This window comes from Neofelis nebulosa, chromosome 12, assembly GCF_028018385.1.
Source record: "Neofelis nebulosa isolate mNeoNeb1 chromosome 12, mNeoNeb1.pri, whole genome shotgun sequence".
NCBI classification, from domain to species: Eukaryota; Metazoa; Chordata; class Mammalia; order Carnivora; family Felidae; genus Neofelis; species Neofelis nebulosa.
This window is the reverse complement of record NC_080793.1, coordinates 22,040,291-22,064,635: the sequence shown is the minus strand read 5'-3', so window position 1 is coordinate 22,064,635 and position 24,345 is coordinate 22,040,291. Positions and strand designations below refer to the sequence as shown.

The 24,345-nt window shown below is 38.6% G+C and overlaps 1 protein-coding gene across 1 annotated transcript in view; it reads left to right on the top strand.

The window, feature by feature from the left end:
- Positions 1–12,606, top strand: part of HSDL2 (hydroxysteroid dehydrogenase like 2) — a 67,852-nt gene extending 55,246 nt beyond the window's left edge. The window contains exon 11 of the mRNA XM_058694513.1: positions 11,688–12,606. Coding sequence (XP_058550496.1) covers positions 11,688–11,800 — 113 coding nt within the window. The 3' untranslated portion in view covers positions 11,801–12,606. The remainder of the gene's footprint in view (positions 1–11,687) is intronic.
- Positions 12,607–24,345: the final 11,739 nt, after the last annotated feature.

Here is a 24,345-nt window from a genome sequence, read left to right as displayed (position 1 = left end):
TTGGGGGGTGGGGAACAACAAGGGAGGGGCAGAGAGAGACAGACAGAGGATCCAAAGTGGGCTCTGTGTTGACAACAGAGAGCTGGAGGAAGGGCTTGAACTTGTGAACTGTGAGATCATGACCTGAGCTGAAGTTGGATGCTTAACCCACTGAGCCACCCAGGTGCCCCAGCCCTTATATCTTAGTATGGTTTCTCTTTTAAGAAACCATAGCCATTCCTGACCTAATTTATATAGCAGATACATTATAAATATAAAAACTTTAAGCAACTAGTGATTTTTAAGCAACTAATCAAAATCTCTTCTTTTGGCCAGTAGAGGCCACTGTATGGTAAAACATTATAATAGAAAGGAAATAAGTTGTACAAGATTACCTGATTAATATATGGGAAGAGAGATTCTATATAGGATATTGTGCTTACTAGCAATTTTTTAAAAGTTATTTTTATAAACAGTATTATTGAAATATACTTTATATATCATTAAATCCACCCAGTATGAGTGTAGTATGTAGTTTTTAGTAGATTCATAGAGCTGTACAACCATCACTAATAATCCAGTTTGAGAACATTTTCATCACCCCAGAAAATTCTCTCATGTCTCTTTGTAGTCAGTCCCCATTTTTACTCCCAGCTAGCCAACCAGTGATTTGCTTTCTGTCTCTACAGATTTGCTGTTTCTAGATATTAAATGAAATCAAACAGTATATAGAGCCTTTTGTATCTGGCTTATTTCACTTACCATAAGGCTTTTGAGATTCATCCATTCATGTCATAGTATTTATCAATAGTTCAGTTCCTTTTTATTGCTGAATAACATTCTGCTGTATGGCTGTACTACATATTGTTTGTCTGCTCACCAGCTGGTGGACATTTGGGTTACTTCAAGTTTTTGCCTTTTGTGAATAATGCTGCTCCAAATATTGTCATACATGTATTTGGGTGGATATATATTTTCATTTCTCTTAGATAGATTCCTAAGAGTGGAACTGTTAAAGTTTCTGTATATAAAACTTTTTCAAAAACTACCAGACTGTTTGCTAAAGTAGCCGCACCAATTTTACATTCTCATTAGCAATGTGTGAAGGCTCCAGTTTCTCCAAATCCTCACCAATGCTTATTAGTGGCTTTTTTTCTTTTACAGCTTTATTGAGGTATACTTGACAAAGACTATTTAAGGTATAAAACAGGGTGATTTTTTATATATACACACACACACACATTGTTAAGTTACTATACTCAAGCTAATTAACACATTGATCATCTTACACGGTTAACTTCCTTGTGTGTGTAGTGAGAACACTTAAGATCTACCCTTAGTGGGGTGCCAGGGTGGCTTAGTTGGTTAAGCATCCAACTCTTTTTTTCTTTTTTTTTTTAATATGATATTTATTGTCAGATTGGTTTCCATACAACACCCAGTGCTCATCCCAACAGGTAAGCATCCAACTCTTGATCTTAGCTCAGGTCTTGATCTCGGGGTCGTGAGTTCAAGCCCTGCATTGGGCTCACACGGGGTGTGAAGCATACTTAAAAAAAAAAAAAAAAGATCTACTCTTAGATCTACTCTTAGCAAATTTCACATATATACAATGCAGTTTTATTAACTGTAGTCATCATGCTATACATTGGATCCCCAGGAATTATTCATCTTGTAACTGAAAGTTTGTACTCTTTGACCGACATCTCCCTATTTCTCTTACTCCCAACCCCTGCCAACCACCATTTTATTCTCTGCTTCTGGGTTCCACATATAAGTGAGATCCGTATTTGTCTTTCTATGTTTAGGTTTATCTGTGTTGTTACACATGGCCCTGTCTTCGATACTATAGCCATTCTAGTAAGTGTGTGGTGGTACATCTTTCTGACCTTATTTTGTATTTTCTTAATGTTGAGCATCTTTCCATCTGCTTAATGGATATATACATTTGATGAACTTTTGCAGGGGCGCCTGGGTGGCTCAGTCGGTTAAGTGTCCGACTTCGGCTCAGGTCATGATCTCACGGTCCGTGAGTTTGAGCCCCACGTCGGGCTCTGTGCTGACAGCTCAGAGCCTGGAGCCTGCTTCAGATTCTGTGTCTCCCTCTCTCTGACCCTCCCCCATTGATGCTCTGTCTCTCTCTGTCTCAAAAATAAATAAACATTAAAAAAAATTAAAAAAACAAAACTTTTGCTCGTCTTTGAATTGACTTATCCTTTTATTGTTAGATTGTTAAAATTTTTTTATAAATCCTAGATGCATGTGATTTGCCAATATTTTCTCTCAGTCTGAGTTTTCTTTTCATTTTCTTAATGGTGTCTTGTGAATTACAAAAGTTTGTTAGTTTTGATAAAGTCTAATCCATCATTTCTTTCTTTTACGGTTCGTGCTTTTTTTTCAAAGTATTTCATTCTTCTTTATGCTGTTGTGAATGGAATTATTGTCTTTAATTTTATTTTTGAATGATCTGTTCCTACTGTACATAAATATAATTAATTTTGTGTATTAATTTTATATCCTGTGAAAAACCAGTGTAGCCATTTAGCCCTGGGATTTTTTGTGGGAAAATTTTAAATTATTAATTCAATTTATTGTTATATATAACAATAGCTTTTATTTTTTAATAGCTTTATTGAGGAATAATGCACATACTGTACAATTCATCCATTTAAAGTGTACAGTTAAATAGTTTTTAGCATAGTCACAGATATTTGCAACCATCACCACAGTTACTTTCAGAACATTTTCATCACCTCAAAAAGAAACCCCATTCCCATTAGCTGTTAACCCCATATCCCCATCTACCTACCTTCACTCCTAAGCAACCACTAATCTACTTTTTGTCTCTATAGATTTCTAATCCAAACTTTCATATGAACAGAATAGTATAATGTTGATTTGCTTGTGACTGGCTTCTTTCAGCATGTTTTTCCTTTTAGCATGTGTTCGAGTTTAATTTAAAAACAATTTTTTTTAATGTTTATTTATTTTTGAGAGAGACAGAGTGCAAGTCAGGGAGGGGCAGAGAGAGAGGGAGGCACAGAATCCGAAACAGACCCCAGGCTCCAAGCTGTCGGCACAGAGCCCAACGCAGGGCTCGAACTCACGAACCGTGAGATCATGACCTGAGCTGAAGTTGGATGCTTAACTGACTGAGCCACACAGGTGCCCCTCAAATTTCATTCTTGATGTAGCACGTATCAGTACTTTCTCTTTTCTTTAGTGGAGATGAAATTCATTTGAAATACAGTTAACCATTTTAAAGTGTACAGTTCAGTGGCATTTAATTTAGTGAATACACAATGCTGTGCAACCAGCATTTCCCTTTAGTTTCTTTTTTTTTTTTTTTAGTTTTTTTTTCACGTTTATTTATTTTTGAGACAGAGAGAGACAGAGCATGAACGGGGTAGGGTCAGAGAGAGAGGGAGACACAGAATCCGGAACAGGCTCCAGGCTCTGAGCGGTCAGTACAGAGCCCGACGCGGGGCTCGAACTCACGGACCGCGAGATCATGACCTGAGCCGAAGTCAGACGCTTAACCGACTGAGCCACCCAGGCGCCCCCCTTTAGTTTCAAAGCTTATTCATCACCCCAGAAGAACACTCCATACCATTTAAGTAACACTTTTCATTCCAGCCTTCTCCATCCCCTAGCAACCACTAATAATGCTTTCTCTCTTGCTCTCTATGGATTTGCCTATTCTGGATAGTTCACATAAATGGGATCATGCAACAGGTAACCTTTGTGTGTAGCTTCTTTCACTTAGCATAATGTTTTCAAGGTTCATCTAAGTTGTGGCTTATATCAATACTTCATTGCTTTTTATGACCGAATAGTATTCCATCATAGAGATACGCCGTAACTAGTTTATCCTTTCACTGTTAACAGACGTTTGGGTTGTTTCTACTGTTTGGCTGTTATGAGTAATGCTGCTATAAACATATGCGGCCAAGTGTCTGAGTGGACTTACGTTTTCATTTCTCTTGTATTGCTGGGTCATGTGGTAATTCTATGTTTAACTCTCTGAAGAACTGCCAAACTGTTTTCCACAGCAGCTGTACCATTTACATTCCTACTAGCAGTGTTATGAAGGCTTCTGTTTCTTTGCATTCTTGCCCTTACCAGCACTTGTTGTTTTTGTTTTTGTTTTAATAGCCATCCTGGTGGGTGTGAAGTGATACCACGTTGTGGTTTTGATTTGCAGTTTCCTAATGACTAATGATGTTCAGCATTTTTTCATGTGCTTATTGGTTATATGTTCATCTTCCTTGAAGAAATGTCTCTTCAGGTCCTTTGCACATTTTAATTGGTGTCTTTTTTTTTTTTAGTTGGTTTTTATTATTATTTTTTTCCATCCTAGAGACAGAGAGAACACAAGTGGGGGAGAGGGGTAGGGGGAGAGAGAAAGAGAACCTTAAACGGACTCCATGCTCAGCACAGAGCCTGATGTGGGACTCGATCCCATGACCCGGGGATCATGACCTGGGCCGAAATCAAGAGTCAGACATTCAACCCACTGAGCCACCCAGGAACGCCGCCCCCCCTATTTTTTTTTTACTGTGTTTTAAGGATTCTTTATATATTCCAGGGGTACCTGGGTGGCTCATTCGGTTCAGCATCTGACTCTTGATTTTGGCTCAGGTCATAATCTTGTGATTTGTGAGTTTGAGCCCGCATCAGGCTCTGCACTGACAGCATGGAGTCTGCTTGGGATTCTCTGTCTCTTTCTCTCTCTCTCTCTCTCTCTCCCCCCTGCTCAAGTGCTCTTTCTCTCTGTCTCTCTGTCTCTCTCTCTCTCTCTCTCTCTCAAAATAAATAAACATTAAAAAAAAAGCAACAACAAAAAAAGACCTTCTCTATTAAAAATAAGTATTCTCTATACATTCCAGGTATAAAGAAGATATTGTTTATGAAATACATTATTTGCAGATATGTTCTCCCAATTTTGGGGAGTTATCTTATCACTTTTTTTTAATGTTTATTTATTTTTGAGAGAGAGAGAGAGTATAAGCAGAGGATGGGCAGAGAGTGGGAGACAGAGAATCCCAAGCAGGCTCCATGCTGTCAGCACAGAGCCCAACACAGGGCCCAAACATAAAAACTGTGAGATCATGACTTGAGCTGAAACCATGCGTTAGTCACTTAAATGCCTGAGGCCTGAGCCACGCAAGCATCCCTGAGGGTTTTTAGATTTAGCTCTCATATTTAAACCTCCAATCCATTTTTTTAAATGTTTTATTCATTTGAGAGAGAGAGACAAACAGAACGCGAGCAGGGTAGGGGCAGAGAAACAGGGAGACACAGAATCCGAAGCAGGCTCCAGCTGTCAGGACTGAGCCTGAGGCGGGGCTTGAACTCACAGACCACGATATTGTGACCTGAGCCAAAGTAGGACGCTTAACCGACTGAGCCATGTAGGCTCCCCAAGGCCTCCAATCCATTTTGAGTTAATATTTATGTATGGTGTGAAGTAGGAGCCCAACTTCATTTGCTTACGTGTGGATATCCAGTTTTCCCAGCACCATTTGTTAAATGGACTATTCTTTTCCCATTGAATGGTCTTGGCAACCTTGTTAAAGATTAGTTGACCATAGATGTACTGGTAAAATTAATATAGAATTACCGTATGGGGTGCCTGGGTGGCTCAGTTGGTAGAGCATCTGACTTCAGTTCAGGTCATGATCTCACAGTTTGTGGCTTCCAGCCCCACGTTGCACCCTGTGCTGACAGCTCAGAGCCTGGAGCCTGCTTCGGATTCTGTGTCTTCCTCTCTCTCTGTCCCTCCTCTGCTCACGCTCTCTCTCTCTCTCAAAAATAAATAAACATTAAAACAAAACTAAGAATTACCATATGACCCAGCATTTCCACGCCTATATTCAAAAGAAAATAGACTCTCAAGTACGTGTGTACTCATGTTCATATCAGCTCTATTCACAGTAGCCAAAAGTTGGAAACTACCCAGATGTCCATTAACAGATGAATGGATAAACAAATATTATTCAGCCATAAAAAGAGATGAAGTACTGATTCATTGTAGAATGTGGATGAACCTTGAAAACTTAAATAAGTGAAAGAAGCCAGACACAAAAGATCACATATTATATGAATCCTTTTATATAATACACTGGAATAGGTAAATCCATGGAGACAGAAAGCTGATTGGTGGTTGCCAGGGCCTAGAAGGAAGGGGAACTGTGAATGCATAATGGATGTAGGTTTCCTTTTGGGGTGATAGAAATGTTTTGGGACTAGATAGAGGTGGTGGTTGTACAACACTGTGACTGTACTTAAATGCTGAATTGTTCACTTTATTTTTTTCTTTTTTTAATTTAAATTTCTGTTAAACATACAGTGCAGTATTGGTTTCAGGAATAGAATTCAGTGATTCATCACTTACATAAAACACCCAGTGTTTGTCACAAGTGCCCTGCTTAGTACCCATCACCCATCTAGCCCATCTCCCACCCACCTCCCTTGAATTGTTCACTTTAAAAGGATTAATTTTGGGGTGCATAGATGGCTCAGTTGGTTACGTGGCTGACTTCAGCTCAGATCATTATCTCGCTATCCAGGAGTTTGAGCCCCGCAATGGGCTCTGTGCTGACAGCTTGGAGCCTGGAGCCGGCTTCTGATTCTGTGTCCCTCTCTCTCTTTGCCTCTCCCCCACTCACACTCTGTTTCTCTCTCTCTCTCAAAAATAAATAAACATTAAAATTTTTTTAAAAATAATAAAAGGGTTAATTTTATATCCTCTGAATTTCACCTCAGTTTTTAAAAGTATGTATTTTTATTTTTTTAATTAAAAAATGTTTAATTTAAAAAAAAATTAACATGGGGCTTGAACTCATGACCCCAAGATCGAAAAGTTGCATGCTCCACCAACTGAGACAGGTGCCCCAAAGTGTATGTGTATTTTTTTTTTTTTTTTGAGAGAGCGAGAGAGCACGTGAGAGTGGGGGAGAGGCAGAGAGAGAGGGAAAGAGAGGATCTGAAGCAGACTTTTTGCTGACAGCAGCAAGCCTGACATGGGGCTTGCCCAGGAACCTCGAGATCATGACCTGAGCCGAAGTTAGATGCTTAACCAACTAAGCCACCAGGCGCCTCCAAAGTATATATTTTCAAAAAGTTTTCTTTGGCCTTTCCCCCTTTTTCTCCACAGAGGTGATCACCTTCAGGTATTTTTGGTATTTCTTTCATTATCTAACTCCACATTTTTCAATGCGATCACATTTCTCAATGTTAGATGTATACTTAATGCCGTTTTGTTTAGATTCAGTAAAGACTGGCAGGTGGGATTTAAGTTCTCTTTATAGCACCTTGATTTTGCTTTACCTCCCCCTCTCCCATCCTCCCAATTAATTATATCACCATTTTTGCTTAAGTCAATACTCTGTTTGTTGAAATAATTATGATTCTGATGTAGCTTCCTGCTGAGTCAAATAGTATACTATTATTATGTTTCCTCTCAGAACTTTTCTTTTTCCTGGACATAATAATTGCCCTATTTTTCCCCATTAGAATAGGTGTAAAGAAACTGAGCAAAATCTTCCTATGCTCTCTTCCCACAACCTTTTGATACACTTTTCCACTGTGCCAGTTGTGTCGGATTACCTGTCAGTCTACTTTTTTCCTGGAGCCCTTTGTCTTGTTATAATAGACAGATAGGCCCATTAAGCCTGCCACGCAGCTGTGATCCTAGAAATTTTTAACTCTCTCCAGCACTGAACCTCTTTTTTCCCGTGTCTCATGTTTTTTCTTGGCTTACATCCTCTTTTGGTGGCTGGCACACATTCTCCAGTAGCTTCATGAGAAAGGATACAGAAGAGGTAGTATTTTGTGAGTGTCTAAAACTACATGTATCCCCCCAACACATTGTTTGGCTGGGTAGAGATTTCTGGGTTGAAATTCATTTTTCTTCAGAATTGTGAAGCCATTGCTCCATCTTCTAAGATTACCATTGAGAATTTGGTACTATTGTTGTTCTTAATCTTTTGCGTCTACCCCCTCTTCTTTCTAAAAGCTTTGGAATCAGAATGCTCTCTTTCTCTGTAGTGGTTTGAAATTTCACAATGATGCAGGGTCGTGTGGTCTTTTTTCTTTTTCTTTTTTTTTTTTTTCATTTTCCTGGGTATTTGGTGGGCCCCTGGGAATGTGTCTTATCTCTTTGATCTCTCAGTTCTCACTTTCTGGAGAAAACGTTTGATCTTTCATCATCTCTTTCTTCGGTTGCACATCTCTCTTTGTATTACCTTTTTATTTTTTGGGAAATTGATTCACCTTCCTATTTTGAACTATTTTCTTTTTTTATATAGTAAGGAGAAACTTAATTTGGAAAGACTGTTTTTGGGGGTGGTGCATGGAGAGAGACTTTTGCAGTGGGAGGGGGATGGTTGCAATAGAGAGTTGACTTCTGTGACCAGAGATCTGCAAGTGCCTCTTTCCTATTGTACTTTAGTATTATCTGTCAACTTTTTAATTTCCAGGCATTCACCTTTGTTGTCATTTTTTTTTTAATTTCATTAATTTTTTCTTTTCAAATTTTAATTTAAATTCTAGTTAGTTAACATACAGTGCAGTATTGGTTTCGGGAGTAGTATTCAGGAGTGATTCGTCACTCACAACACCCAGTGCTCATCCAACAAGTGCCCTTCTTAATGCCCATCACCAGTCTACCCCATCCTCTCCCCACCTCCCTCCATCAACGTCAGTTTGTTCTCTATCATTAAGAGTCTCTTATGGTTTGTTTCCCTCTCTTTTATTTTCCCCCCTTTCTCATATGTTCACCTGTTTTGCTTCTTAAATTCCAGTCATTGTTTCTTCTCTTACCGTCCCCTTCCTACTCACTCAATCCCATTTTGTTCGCCTTCTGCTGCTGCTTCTCTTCCTTCCTTCTCATTTTCCTCCCCTACCCCTTTAAGTTGCTTCCTCTTTTTTTCCCTCTCTCCTGTGCTTTGTTCTTCCCCCTTTCTCTAGTATTCTGTTCTTAATATATTGTTGTTATGTCTTCTCTTAACAATAAGGACATGAATTATGGAATTTTTTATTTTTCATTTACTTTGTTTGAGTTTTCTTCAGTGCCTCACTGTTTCCTCCAGATGGCTTTTACCTGTGTGTTTTGTTGTCTCCACTTGATGTCCATTCTTTTTTATTTAATTGTTTTTAATGTTTATTTATTTTTGAGAGAGAGATTAGACAGTGTGAGCTGGGGAGGGTCAGAGAGAGGGAGACGCAGAATCCAAAGCGTCAGCACAGACCGTGAGATCGTGACCTGAGCCGAAGTTGGACACCCAACTGACTGAGCCACCCAGGCGCTCCTTTTTTTTTTTTTTTAAATGTTTATTTATTTTTGAGAGAGAGAGACAGAGCATGAGTGGGGGAGGGGCAGAGAGAGAGGGAGACACAGAATCCAAAGCAGGCTCCAGGCTCTGAGCGGTCAGCACAGAGCCTGATGCGGGGCTTGAACTCACAAGCCATGAGATCATGACCTGAATTGAAGTCGGATGCTCAACCAACTGAGCCACCCAGGCGCCCCTTTAATTTTTTTTTAATGATGTCTATTCATCTTTGTAGGCAAGTCTCCATAAAGCTGGTTGGAAGCTGCGTATGTGTGAGTAGGGCTTGAGGACTAGTAGGTTCCACTGGAGGGTGACAGAACAGGGAGCCAATTTTTTAGCTGAAGGGCACCTAGATGTCAGTGATTGTAGGTTTCCAAAGAGCTGTTCTGTTCATTTATTTATTTATTTTTTAACGTTTTTTTGTTTGTTTGTTTGTTTGTTTGTTTTTGCTTTTGTTTTTGTTTTTGTTTTTGAGACAGGGAGAGACAGAGCATGAACAGGGGAGGGTCAGAGAGAGGGAGACACAGAATCTGAAAGAGGCTCCAGGCTCTGAGCTGTCAGCACAGAGCCCAACGCGGAGCTCGAACTCACGGACCGCAAGATCATAACCTGAGCAGAAGTTGGCCGCTTAACCGACTGAGCCACCCAGGCGCCCCTGTTCTGTTCCCTTAAAGAACAAAGATCGGGGCGCCTTGGTGGCTCAGTCAGTTAAGCGTCTGACTTCAGGCTCAAGTCATGATCTCACAGTTTGTGAGTTCGAGCCGCACATCGGGCTCTCTGCTGTCAGCACAGAGCCTGCTTCGGATCCTCTGTCCCCCTCCCTTTTCCCTTCCCCTGCTTGGGCTCTCTCTCTCAAAAATAAATAAACATTAAAAAAAACCCAGATTTTCCAGTATCCTCAATGTAAATATAAAAATTACCCTTTATTTACTTATTTGTAAATGTTGGTATTTTAACATCACATTTCCATAGAAGGTTGCACAGCTCAGTTTATTCATTAAAGTAAAAGAATTAGACTTGATTCTTTCTATCCCTAAGCAATCTATAATATTGTGTTACAACCCCTACATAGAATAATTTAAAGGTGTTTTGGTATGCCTGTGGCTCTGTCAGTCGAGCATCTGACTCTTGATTTTGGCCAAAATCATGAGTCCCAGGGTTGTGGGATCTAGTGCCACATCAGGCTCTGCCCTGAGCATGGAGCCTGCTTAAGATTCTCTCTCTCCCTCTCTCCCCCTCTCCCTCTTCTCCCTCTTCTCCCTCTTCTCCCTCTTCTCCCTCTCCTCTCTCCCCCTCTCCCCCTCTCCCCCTCTCCCTGTCTCCCCCTCTCTCCCTCTCTCCCCCTCTCCCCCCTCCCTCTCCCTCTTCCCCTGCCCTCCCTTCCTCCCTCTTACCCTCTTCCCAGCTTGTGTGTCCATGCTCTCTCTAAAATAAATATATGCTTTCTAATTTTTAAAAAGAAGAATATAAAGGTATTTAATATGTCAATATATATAAATACATTAACCCACACAAAGATCCTGTCTGTGTGTGGCCCAGTAGAAGTCTACTAATGTACCAGACATATATTGTGCCTGCTGGAGATGTGATCTATATATAAATTGGCATGCTATAGGTCAGAAAACTATAAATGAGAATCAGAAACACCTGGCTTTGAATTACAATACCATTATATACACGCTATGTGACATTGGGGAAGTCAAAATCCTCTCAGAGCCTCAGTTTCCTCATTAACTCCACTATGTGCCAGACCCTACATGTACTAACCCTGGAATAAGAGTAGCAAATAAAAATTTACTCCCTCTGTGGAGCTTCAGTTTATTTTATGTTGTTATTAACTACAATTCCATTTTAATACTCAGGTTTTACATCCTGGCATTCCTGTGGTTAAAATATTGCTAACACTTTTGTTGTCCCTACCCTATATTTTTAATGATAATTTCTTAAGAATATCATATGTATTTACAACATTTGATTTTTTTTAAATATAAACCTGAAATGCTAAAGTTTAACGAACTAGTAGATTGGAAAATCAACTAAAGTATGTAGATTTGTTTACTATAATTCATCTGAGGGCGATGTACCTTTAATGTACTGTAACTTGTATATAAATATTGCATCTTCAGCTTTTTGATATAATCTTTTGCTGATTGTTGTTTTTACATTATCTCTCATACTATAATATATTTTTAACGTCTAAGCCTAGGAATCGGGATTCCCAAGGTACTGATAAAAAAAATTATGGAATAGAAATTGTGTGCTTCCGAGATTTATAGAACTCAAGGAGATTCTTTTTATCATGTGTGTTCTTGAAGTGGTATATCCCTAAGGGCACTAATGGATGCTTTTCCTTCTCTCATTTTCTCATTTTAGGGAAACTAAAACCAACAATGGCATTCATGTCAGGGAAATTGAAGATTAAAGGAAACATGGCCCTAGCAATCAAATTGGAGAAGTTAATGAATCAGATGAATGCCAGGCTGTGAAGGAAAAGGGAAAAAAATTGTCGACTGCCAAGCTTAAAAAGTAAAAGGGCTCAACAGTTAAAAATCTGTCTGTTTTCTTCTCTGTCATGTTATAAGGATATGCATGTTTGTTCTGGAAAAAATAGAATTTCTGTATCTATAAGACTTGAAATTGTAATTAAAACAGCTAGCTAACATAAGTTTCATTACATGGAATTCTAAGACAGTCTGCCTTTTGTATTTAGTGAGTTTTGCCCTCTGAGCTCTATATTTCATTCACTATTTTCTAGGAAAGTTATTATGAGCAACTAATCAGGTCCCAGCAGTAAAATTAGCTCTTTTCAACACTTTTTCCCTTATAAAAGGAGACTAATCTCTTTTAAACTTTTCAGTTTTGGATTGTATACTAATGGAATCTGAATGATATTTTAGATTTTTATATACTTTTTTGAAGAAGATCATCTACAGTGCATTTTCACAGAAATCACATAAACTACTTAATAATACTATTTGTGAAGACTAATGAAACAAAAAGTTTTTCATTTTAACTAGATTTCTAGGTATGTTACCTATAGTAAAATATTATTAATGTAATTCAAGTAATTATAGTATGTATTTTCTTTTTAAAGTAGGTAATAATGTCCTAAAATAAAATAATTTCTCCCCAGAAGTATGCGTTTGGTCACAGCATTTTACAGTGAACATTAGGGATGCCTTGCTGACTCAGTCTGAGGAGCACGTGACTCTTGATCTTGGGATCATGAGTTCGAACCCCACATTGGGTGTAGAAATTACTTAAAAATAAATAAAAGCTTTTAAAATGAGAACATTAGAATAGTTGGTTGTTACTGGCTGAACTGCATGCTCCAAACTCATTTGTTAAATTCCTAACCCCAGTACCTCAGAATGTGACTGTACTTGGAGATAAGGCCTTTAAAGAAGTGATTAAGTTAGAATGAGACTTTTAGGGTGGGCTCTAATTCAGTCTGACTGGGTTCCTTATAAGAAGAGGAAATTTGGAGATAAAAGACCAGGGACATACACACAGAGTAATGACCATGTGAGGAACAGCAAAAAGGCAGTCATCTGTAAACCAAGGAGAGAAGCCTCAGAAGAAGCCATTCTACCAAGACTCCTGCTCTCCAGAACTGTAAGATTTCTGTTGGTTTAGCCACCCGGTCTGTGGTATTTTGTTATCGTAGCCCTAGCAAACTAATATAATGATTTGTTTTTCTTTTTTTAAAAAGCTAAGGATAAAAAAAAAACAACAACAAGAAACAACCCTTTCCTTTCATTTCATATGTTAAAAATTCTTGCTCAGAGATGCCTGGGTGGCTCAATTGATTAAGCGTCTGACTCTTGGTCTCAGCTCAGGTCATGATCTCATGGTTTGTGAGTTCAAGCCCCACATCTGGCTCTGTGCTGACAGCACAGAGCCTACTTGGGATTCTCTCTCTCTCTCCCTTTCTTTCTCTCCTCCACTTGGGCTCTTTCTCTCTCTCTCAAAATAAGTAAACTTAAAAAAAAAAAAACTTGCTTGGTGTAATTCTTTTACTTCTCATTTTACATTCTCTAGTATTACTGAGCTTAATTCTGGCATTCCATAGAATCATAATATTAAAAAGCATTTATCTGTATAGTACAAATGAGGAAACCTGATCAGAGATGGGAATAGACTAGCCCAAAGCCAAAATTAACAGTCCCTATCCAATGAAAACCTCCTAGGGTATTATCGTTGAATAGAACCTGAAGACTGCCTCCTCATTCAGGAAGCCCAGATGGATTGCCTTTGGGGTGGCAGCCTCACAACTGCCTTTACATCTGCCAGTCATTTCTAGCTACATGAAGATCCCGGTCAGATGTTGCCAGCAGGCTCGTTTTCTGCTGAATTTTTTTTGATGTTCATTTTGAGGGAGAGAGAGAGAGAGACAATGTGAGTGGGGGAGGGGCAGAGAGCGAGAAGGAGACAGAGTCTGAAGCAGGGTCCAGGCTCTGAGCTGTCTGCACAGAGCCTGATGCAGGGCTGGAACCGAGAGATTATGACCTGAGCTGAAGTCAGAGGCTTAACCGATTGAGCCACTCGGGCGCCCCTTTACTGAAGCTTATTAAAGACTTCTTTTTTCTGTGCCTTCTCCTAAGTGTCTCAAAGCTTTGGGAAAATAAAAAGTAGAAAATCTAGTGAGTTAAGAATTCTGGGTTCTGATCACTCAAACATGAACTTGCTTACTGAGGCTTTAGAACATTAGGAAAAAGTATTTTCACAAGGGCCCTGGTATTCACATCTCTAATTGAGGAAGTTGGGTTAGGTCATCTGCAGCCCCTTTGTGCTCATTATTACTAAGAAGTTCTGAGCCACCTGCAGTATTGTGTCAGAAATAAAGGTGGCCACACCTAGATTCCTGAAGCCTTCTTCTGCCACATCCGCCAGATGCCTTGATGAATTCACCTGTTAACTTTTTTTGGTTCTTACCCATCAGCTGCATTGAAGTTGTGGAACCTCCCATAAGTTTTGAATGGCCATATTGTGTGTTGTCCAGCAACCAGTTGAACCCTATTTCTGAAATTAAAAGGTTTGGAGGGAAATCAAGGTCACTGGGCTTGTGAGTAATTGAGTGAAGTTCCTTAGACATTTTGAAGATGGCTTGTTGCTAGTAATCCTATATTTCAACAAATCCTCTTATAAAGAACCTCTTAAGCAGAAGGAAAAATGTCTTTTTTTCCTCTGCCTATCAAGTTCTCAGTTGGAGCCTTGTAAATTAGATTAACAAAAGATAGCTTAAGAGAAAAAGAAAGAGAAGTGTATTAACATGTACGTTACACAATTTGACAATAAATTATATTTTTTAAAAAGTGCATTACAAATACATGTGGGAGTATTCAGACATGAGTAACTCAAAGGGGTGGTTAGAACTGGAGCTTATATAACATCTTAACAAAAGAAAATACATTTTTAGAGAAATAATACCAAAAAAAAATGAGTTTCTAGGGTGGCAAATTGTGCAAAAGAAAATACATGGTAGCAAGTTTAGTTTTATAAGAAACTGCCAAGGGGTGCATAGGTGGCATCCGACTTTTGATTTTGACCCAACTAATGATCTCACTGACAGTTGGTGAGTTTGAGCTCTGAGTTGGGTTCTGAGCTAACAGTGCAGAGCCTGCTTGGGATTCTCTGCCTCTCTCTCTCAAAAAAAAAAATAAACTTAAAAAAAAAAAAAGAAACCGCCAAACTGTTTTCCAAAGTGGCTGTACCATTTTGCATTCCCACTGGCAATGAATTAGTGTTCCTGTTTTCTACATCCTCTTCAGTATTTGGTATGGTCAATGTTGTGGATTTTGGCCATTTTTTTTTTTTTAACGTTTATTTATTTTTGAGACAGAGAGAGACAGAGCGTGAATAGTGGAGGGGCAGAGAGAGAGGGAGACACAGAATCCGAAACAGGCTCCAGGCTCTGAGCTGTCAGCACAGAGCCCGACGGGGAGCTCAAACTCACGGACCGCAAGATCATGACCTGAGCCAAAGTCGGACCAGCCGCCCCGGATTTTGGCCATTCTAACAGGTGTGTAATGGTATCTCATTTTAGTTTGCAATGCTGAACATCTTTTCATATGCTTCCTTGCCTCTCTATCTTCTTTAATAAGGTGTCTATTAAGGTCTTTGGCCCATTTTTAAAATTTTTTTTTCAACGTTTTTAATTTATTTTTGGGACAGAGAGAGACAGAGCATGAACGGGGGAGGGGCAGAGAGAGAGGGAGACACAGAATCGGAAGCAGGCTCCAGGCTCCGAGCCATCAGCCCAGAGCCTGACGCGGGGCTCGAACCCACGGACTGCGAGATCATGACCTGGCCGAAGTCGGACGCTTAACCGACTGCGCCACCCAGGCGCCCCGAGGTCTTTGGCCCATTTTTAAATTGAGTTGTTTTCTTATTGTTGCAATTTAAGAGTACTTTGTGTATTTTGGAAAACAGACCTTTATCAGCTGTCTTTTGCAAATATTTTCTCCCAGTCTGTAATTTGTTTTCTTATTCTTTGGACATTGCCTTTTGCAGAGCAGAAGTTTTTTATTTTAATGAAGTCCAGCTTAGCAATCATTTCTTTCATGGATTATGCCTTTGGTGCTGTACCTAAAAAGTCATTGCCATTCACAAGGCCATCTCAGTTTTCTCCTCTGTTATTTTGTAGGAGTTTTATAGTTTTGCATTTTACATTTAGATCTGTGATCCATTTTGAGTTAATTTTTGTGAAAGGTATAAAGTCTTTGTTTAGATTTGTTTTATTTTGCATATGGATATCCAGTTCCAGCACCACTTTTTGAAAAGATTGTCTTCTCCTTTGTCAAAGATCAGTGGACTGTATTTATGTGGGCCTATTCCTAGGTTCTCTATTCTTTTCCACTGATCTATTTGTTTATTCTTTCATCAATACCACACTGTTTGGTTACTGTAGCTTTATAGTAAGTCTTGGAGTCAGGTAGTGAGACTCCTCCAACTTTGTTCTCCTTCAATATTGAGTTGGCAATTCTGGGTCTTTTGCTTCTCCATATAAACTTTGCAATCAGGATCACCTGTCTGGCTTAGTCGGTGGAACATGCCAGTCTTGATCTCGGGGTCATAAGTTCAAGCCCCATATTGGGTATAGAGCTTACTTAAAAGAAAAATTAGAAAAAAAACAAAACAAAAGTAAAAGTATTTCTCAATTAAAAAAAGAAAAAAAAACAACACTTGAGAATCAATTTGTACAGATGCTGGGTGGCTCTGTCAGTTAAGCTTCCGGGTCATGATCTCGTGGTTTTTGCGTTCAAGCCCCATGTCAGGCTCTGTGCGTACAGCTCAGAGCCTGGAGCCTGCTTCAGATTCTGTCTCCCTCACTCTCTGCCTCTCCCTCACTCATGCTCTATCTCTTTCAAAAATAAACATTAAAAAAAAATTAAAAAAAAAAAGCAAAAGTATTTCTCAATTAAAAAAAACACATTAGAATCAATTTGTTGATAGCCACAGAATAATTTGCTGGGATTTTGATTGGAATTGCACTGAATCCATATATTAGTTTAGGGCAAACTAACATCTTGACAATATTGAGTCTTCCTATCCATGAATATGAAACACCTCTTCATTTATTTATTTATTTTTTTAATTTTTTTTTCAACGTTTTTTATTTATTTTTGGGACAGAGAGAGACAGAGCATGAACGGGGGAGAGGCAGAGAGAGAGGGAGACACAGAATCGGAAACAGGCTCCAGGCTCCGAGGCATCAGCCCAGAGCCTGACGCGGGGCTCGAACTCACGGACCGCGAGATCGTGACCTGACTGAAGTCGGACGCTTAACCGACTGCGCCACCCAGGCGCCCCACCTCTTCATTTATTTAGTTGTTCTATGATATCTTTCATTAAAGTTTTATAGGTGTCCTCATATAGATCTTGTTAGATTTTGTTAGAGTTGTACCTAACTAAGTATTTTGCAGGATGCTAATATAAGTGGTAATGTGTTTTAAATTTTAAATTTCAGTACTTCCTTAGTGGTATATAGGAAAGTGATTGACTTTTGTATATTAACCTTGTATCCTACAACTTTACTATAATCATTATTATTTCCAGGAGGGATTTTTTAGCCAATTTTTTCAGATTTTCTATATAGACAATTATGTCATCTGTGAACATAGATAGTTTTTATTTCTTTCTTCTTAATCTCAATACCTTTTATTTCCTTTTTTGATGTTATTGCATTAGCTAGAACTTCCAGTATCATGTTGAAAAGCATTAATGAGAAGGGACATCCTTTTGCCTTATTCATGATCTTAGAAAGTTTCTAGTTTCTCACCATTTAAGTATGTTAGCTATAGGTTTTTTGTAGATATTCCTTATCAAGTTGAGCAAGTTCCCTCTGTTCCTAGTTTACTAAAAGATTTTATCATGAGTATGTGTTAGATTTTGTCAAATGCTTTTTCTCCATGTATTGATATGCTCTTCTTTAGCCTGTTGATGTCGTAGCTTACATTAATTGATTTTCAAATATTGAACCAGCCTTGCATACCTGAGATAAATCCCACATGGTTGTTTCCATATGAATGTTCATGTCTCCCCTCTTCCCCCGTTTCATGTGGTGAAACCCTAACCCACAAGATAATGATATCAGGAAGTAGGGCCTTTGGGAGGTGATTAGGTCATGAGGGTAAGGCCCTCATGATTGATATTAGTGCCCTTATAAAATAGAACCAAGAGAGCTAGTTAATCCCTTTCACCATGTGAGGACATGGCAAGAAGTTCCCGTCTATGAACCAGAAATTGAACCCTTACCATATACCAAATCTGTGTGTGCCTAGCCTCCAGAACTATGCAAAATAAATTTTTAGTGTTTAAAAAACTACCCAGTCTCTGGCACAGAGGGTCCCTGACTTAATGATTGCTTAGCTTACAATTTTTCAACTTTATAATGGTGTGAAAGCAGTACACGTTCAGTAGAAACCACACTTCAAATTGGAATTTTATTCTTTTCCTGGGCTAATGATACCTGGCAAATACTCTCATGATGCTGGGCAGTGGCAGTTAGCTGCAGTTCCCAGTCAGCCACGCGATCACAAGGGTGAACAACCTATACACTTACAAACCGTTCTGTACCATACAACCTTTCTGTTTTTCATTTTCAGTATAGTATTCAATAAACTGCATGAGACATTCAACATATTATACAATGGGCTTTGTGCTAGATGATTTTGCCCAACTGTAGGCTAATGTAAATGTTCTGAGCATGTTTAACGTAGGCTAGGTTAAGCTAGGATGTTTGGTAGGTTATCTGTATTCAATGCATTTTTAACTTAACAATATTTTCAATTTACAGTGGGTTTATTGGTACAACCCCGTGGTAAGTTGAGAAAGATCTGTACTTTGTTATGGCAGCCTGAGCAGGCTATGAGAGTCATGGAACATAGTTCATTTTATATATTGTTGGGTTCAATTTACTGTTTTGTTGAGGATTTTTGTTTCTATATTCATGAGATAGTGGCCTTTAGTTTTCTTATAATGTCTTTGTCTGGTTTTGGTATTAGGGTAATGTTGGCTTCATGGAATGAATTAGGTATATTTTCTCTGTTTCTTTCTTCTGAAAGGGACTATAGATAATTGGTATAATGTCTTCATTAAATGTTTTTTAGAATTCACTAGTGAATACTTCTTGACCTGGTGCTTTATGTTTTGGAAGGTTATTAATTACTGTCTTGCTTTCTTTCCCATTCATTCTGTATATCTTTGTTCTTCTATTTTCTAGTTCTTCTTCTGTCTTCCATTTCATTCTGTCTTCCATGTAATGCAAGAATATCACAAGATATTTCCTTTACCCATTCCCATCCTTTGTGTTATTTTTGTTATACATTTTATTTCCTGTATGTTATAAGCTCCACAGTATATCGTTTAATAGTTCTGTTAAACAAGTAAATTATCTTTTTAAAAGTGAAAAGATGAGAAATGTCGGGGCACCTGGGTGGTTCAGTCAGTTAGGCATCCGACTTCAACTCAGGTCATGATCTCATGGTTCGTGAGTCAAGCCCCATGTCGGGCTCTATGCTGACAGCTCGGAGCCTGAACCCTGCTTCGGATTCTGTGTCTCCTTCTCTCTCTGCCCCTTTCCCATTCACACTCTGTCTCTCTCTGTCTCAAAAATAAATAAAAATTTTTTAAAAATGAGAAATGCCTTTTAAATTTATCCATATGTTTACTATTTGCACTGTAAATATATATCCATCACTAACTATCCAAAAATAAACATATCCAAAAGTTTCCTTCTGCCCCTTTGTAGTCATTTATGCTCATCTTCCACACCATTCCTTGCCACTATTGACCTTCTTTCTATCACTAGATTCATTTGCATTTCCTTGGAATTTATATAAATGGAATTATACAATATATACTCTATCATTCTGGCTTTCAATCTGCATAATTATTTTGAGATGTATTCATGTTGCTCCATATATCAATAGTTCATTCCTTTTTTATTATTGCTGAGTAGTATTGCTGAGTATCCATTATATGGATATACCAAATTCGTTTATCCATTCACTTGTTGACAGACATTCAGGTTGTTTCTAGCTTTTGGCTATTACAAATAAAGCTGCTATGAACATTTATGTACAAGCCCTTGTTTTCTCTTGGGTATGGAATGGCTGGATCATATGGTAAGTGTATATTTAACTTAAGAAATTTCCAGGGCTCATTTGCAACTATGTGGATGGAACTAGAGGGTATTATGCTAAGTGAAATTAGAGAAAGACAAATATCATATGACTGGAATGAGGAATTTAAGATACGAAACAAATGAACATAAGGGAAGGGAAGCAAAAATGATATAAAAGCAGGGAGGGGGACAAAATATGAGACTCTTAAATATGGAGAACAACAGAGGGTTACGGATGGGTTGTGTGTGGGGGGGGGGCGGTGGGCTAAATGGGGAAGGGGCATTAAGGAATCTACTCCTGAAATCATTGTTGCACTATATGCTAACTGGGATGTAAATTAAAAATTAATTAATTAATTAATTTTAAAAAATTGCTGGGGCGCCTGGGGTAGCTCAGTAGATGTAAGCATTCTGGCTTAAGCTCAGGTCATGATCTCATGGTTTGTGGGTTCGAGCCCCCACATTGGGCTCTGTGCTGACAACTCAGAGCCTGGAGCCTGCTTCGATTCTATGTCTCCCTCTCTGCCTCTCTCTCTCTCTCTCTCTCTCTCTCTCTCTCTCTCAAAATTAAACATTAAAAAAATTTAAAAAAAAGAAATTGGTAAATTTGTTTCCAAAGTGGTTGTACCATTTTATATTCCATTAGCAATGTATAGAGTTTCATCTCTCCACATTCTCATCAACACTTGATATGTTCAGTCTTTTAAATTTTATCCATTCTAATATGTAGTGGTATCTCATTGTATTTTAATTTTCATATCCGTGATGATGTTAAGCATCTTTCCATGTGTTTATTTTACATTGTATACCTTCCTGGTGAAGTGTCTGCTCAGACCTTTCATCCATATTTTATTACATTGTTTTCTTATTGAATTATGGTAGTTCTTTATATATTCAAGATACAAGTCATTTTCAGATATTTGCAAATATTTTCTCCCTTTCAACGGCTTATGTTTTTCATTTTCTTACCAGTTATATACATACATTTTTAATATTGATGGAGTTTTAATTTATCCAATTTTTTTAATGAATCACGATCATGCTTTTGGTGTCATAATTAAATCTTGGCTCAACTGAAAACTCTGGAAGTTTTATAGTTTTAAGTATTGCATTTAAGTCTATGATACAAATCAAGTTAATTTTTGTACATGTTGAAAGGTGTAGACCATTTTTCTAACTAGGGCTATTCAATTATTCCAGCATCATTTATTGAAAAACAGCAGATTTTAAAAACAGCTTAAGAGGAACTTCTGGGTTGATGAACACATGGAGAGTGACACATCTAGAGAAGGCAATGAAGCCTCACACCCTTTCCCCACACCTTCCATATCTTCCATCTGGCTGTTCCTGAGTTACTAGTAACTAGTAATCTAAAACAGGTTAATTAAAAATAAAAAGAATCTAATAGAACTTTGAAATGTATAATATAACCTATTAAAACTTTGCAATAATATAACTTGAGGGTTTCATTATTGTAGGGTTAATGCAAAACATTGTTTAAACACACACAAAAAAGCATGACAGTAAAGTTAGTGAAACTTAAAAGTATACACAGTTGATCATATATTTATCCAAGAAAGGACCAAATCACTTCCCAGCTATTCCCTACCCCTCTAGGAGATAAGAACTTTAATTCTCCCCAGTTTGAGAATAGGAGCTGGGCAGAGGATGGGAGCCAGTATCAAGTGGCATTAGATCTAAATTTGAAATATGGTAGAGTGTTTTATGGCAGTTTACTAATTTTCATGTTTGCTGTGTCCAATCTGCTGTTAAACCTATCTATTGGATTTAGAATTTTAGTTAGTACAGTTTTTGGTTCTGGAAAAATATTTTTGGTACTATCTTCTTTTTTTTTAATGTTTATTTATTTTTGAGAGACAGAGTGAGCAAGCAAGTGGGGGAGAGTCAAAGGGGGGACTGAGTATCCAAAGCAGGCTCTGTGCTGACAGGAGCAAGCCCGATGGTGGGGCTCAAACCCACAAATTGTGAGATCATGACCTGAGCCAAAGCCAGATGCTCAACCAACTGAGCCACCCAGGCGCTCCACCTTTTTTTTTTTTTTTTTTTTTTTAATGTTTACTTATTTTAGAGAGCATGAGCAGGGAAAGGACAGAAAGAGAGGGAGACAGAGGATCCAAAGTGGGCTCTATGCTGACAGCAGCGAGCCTGATGCGGGGCTTGAATTCATGAACCATGAGAGATCATGACCTGAGCCGAAGTCGGACACTCAACCAACTGAGCCATCCAGGCACGCAGTACTTCTTGTAACAGCTTTATTGAGGTATAATTCACATACCATATAATTCACCCATATAAAGTATATAATCTAGTGGTTTTCATATATTCAGAGTTGTGAAACCATCATCAGCATCAAGTTTAGAAAATTTTTCATCACCTCAGAAAGAAACCCTTTATTTTTTAGCAGTTACCCCATTTTCCCCCCAAAGCCTCTCAGGCCTAGACAAACACTAATCTACTTTTTGTCTCTAGACTTGCCTATCTGGACATTTCATATAAATAGAACTGTAGAATATATGCTCTCCTGTGACTGGCTTTCTTCACACGGCATGTTTTCAAGGTTGATCCAAATTGTAGCATGTACAGTACTTCATTCCTTTTATTGGCTGAATAATACTCCATTGTATGAACGCACCATTTTTTACTTATCCACTCAGCAGTTGATGAACATTTGGGTTGTTTCTGCTTTTTGGTCATTATGAATAATATTGCTATGAACATTCATGTACAAGTTTTGTGTGCATGTTTTCACTTCTCTGGGGTATATACCTAGGAGAAGAATTGCTGAGTCATACAGTAGCTTTGTTTTACCTTTTGAAGAAATGCCAGTCTGTTATCCAAAGCATCTGCACCATTTTAACAATATCACTAGCAGTGTATGAGGGTTTCAGTTTTCCACATCCTTACTGACACTCGTTATTGTCTTTTTCATTATAACCATCTTGGTGTGTAGTGATATCATTGTGGTTCTGATTTGTGTCTCCCTGATGGCTCTATTTCATTCTTTTTTAAAGGTTCTAGCTCTCTAGTGAAATTCTCCATTTTGTTATTGATGTTCTTGAACATATTAACCATAATTGTTCTAAAAGTTGCATATAAAACTACAGTATCTGGATCATGTGTACATCTAATTCTAAAGTCCTTTTTTTTTTTTTTTTTAAGAGAGAGAGCACAAGTGGGGTAGAGGGGCAGAGGGGGAGAGGGGGAGAGAAAGAGAGAGAGAGAGAGAGAGAGAGAGAGAGAGAGAGAGAGAATATCCCATGCAGGCTCCATGCTCAGTGTGGAGCCTAATGTGGGGCTCGATCCCCCCATCCTAGGATCATGACCTGAGCTGAAATCAAGAGTTGGATGCTCAACTGATTGAGCCATGAAAGCACCCCTGTTTCTAAAGTCTTTTTTTCTTCTTCTTGGCTTTTGTGCAGTTAGTTTTTTCTTGGTGTATTTGGTGATTGTTGATAGAATGTTAGATATTGTATATGAAATATTAAGATTCTTCAAAGAAGATTTTTTTCTTGCAGGCACATAGAACATGGAAAGATCATCTTGACCCACCTAGTCATTTAAATAGTTCAGGCTGGGGCACCTGGGTGGCTCAGTCGGTTGAGCGCCCAACTTCGGCTCAGGTCATGATCTCACGGTCTGTGAGTTCAAGCCCCGCGTCGGGCTCTGTGCTGACAGCTCAGAGCCTGGAGCCTGTTTCAGATTCTGTGTCTCCCTCTATCTGACCCTCCCCCGTTCATGCTCTGTCTCTCTCTGTCTCAAAAATAAATAAAACATTAAAAAAATTAAAAAAAAATAAATAGTTCAGGCTGTTTCAGGCATTGTTAGTGCTATTTCTGATATGATTTTACTCTTAGGGTATAGTTCTTCAAGGGTCTCAACTGTAAGTTTGAGGTTTCACTGGGACCCTTCCTTCCTGTTTAATTCTAACACTATACGACAGTCAAGTGTTGTTGCCAAGATTTTTTTTTGTGTGTGGGGGGGTACTCAGCAGTTTCATGGCTTCTTGCCTGTTGCGTGCACAAAGCAAATGCCTGTTGTGTGTACAAAGCAAATGACATATAGAGTGATTGACTCCTTTTGCCATGATTGCCTTTTCTCTGGGATGTTGGCCTCTTAAGTCCTAGCTGCCTTGATAGACTTGACCTCCAAATTTTGTATCCATAGCCCAATCAGACTGTTGAAAATTCTAGGATGCTCCTCACTGGTTTCTATACTCCTAGACACAAATCAACAATGCCCTAAGAAGGAAAAGTGATTGAGAATATAGGATTCACTTCAATGTGTTTCCCTTCTTGCCGAGCTCTGGGACTCTCAAGCCTTGGTTGCCTAGGTTGCTCTACAATAGCTTTAAACAGTTTTTGTTGTTGTTTCAATGTTTTAAAT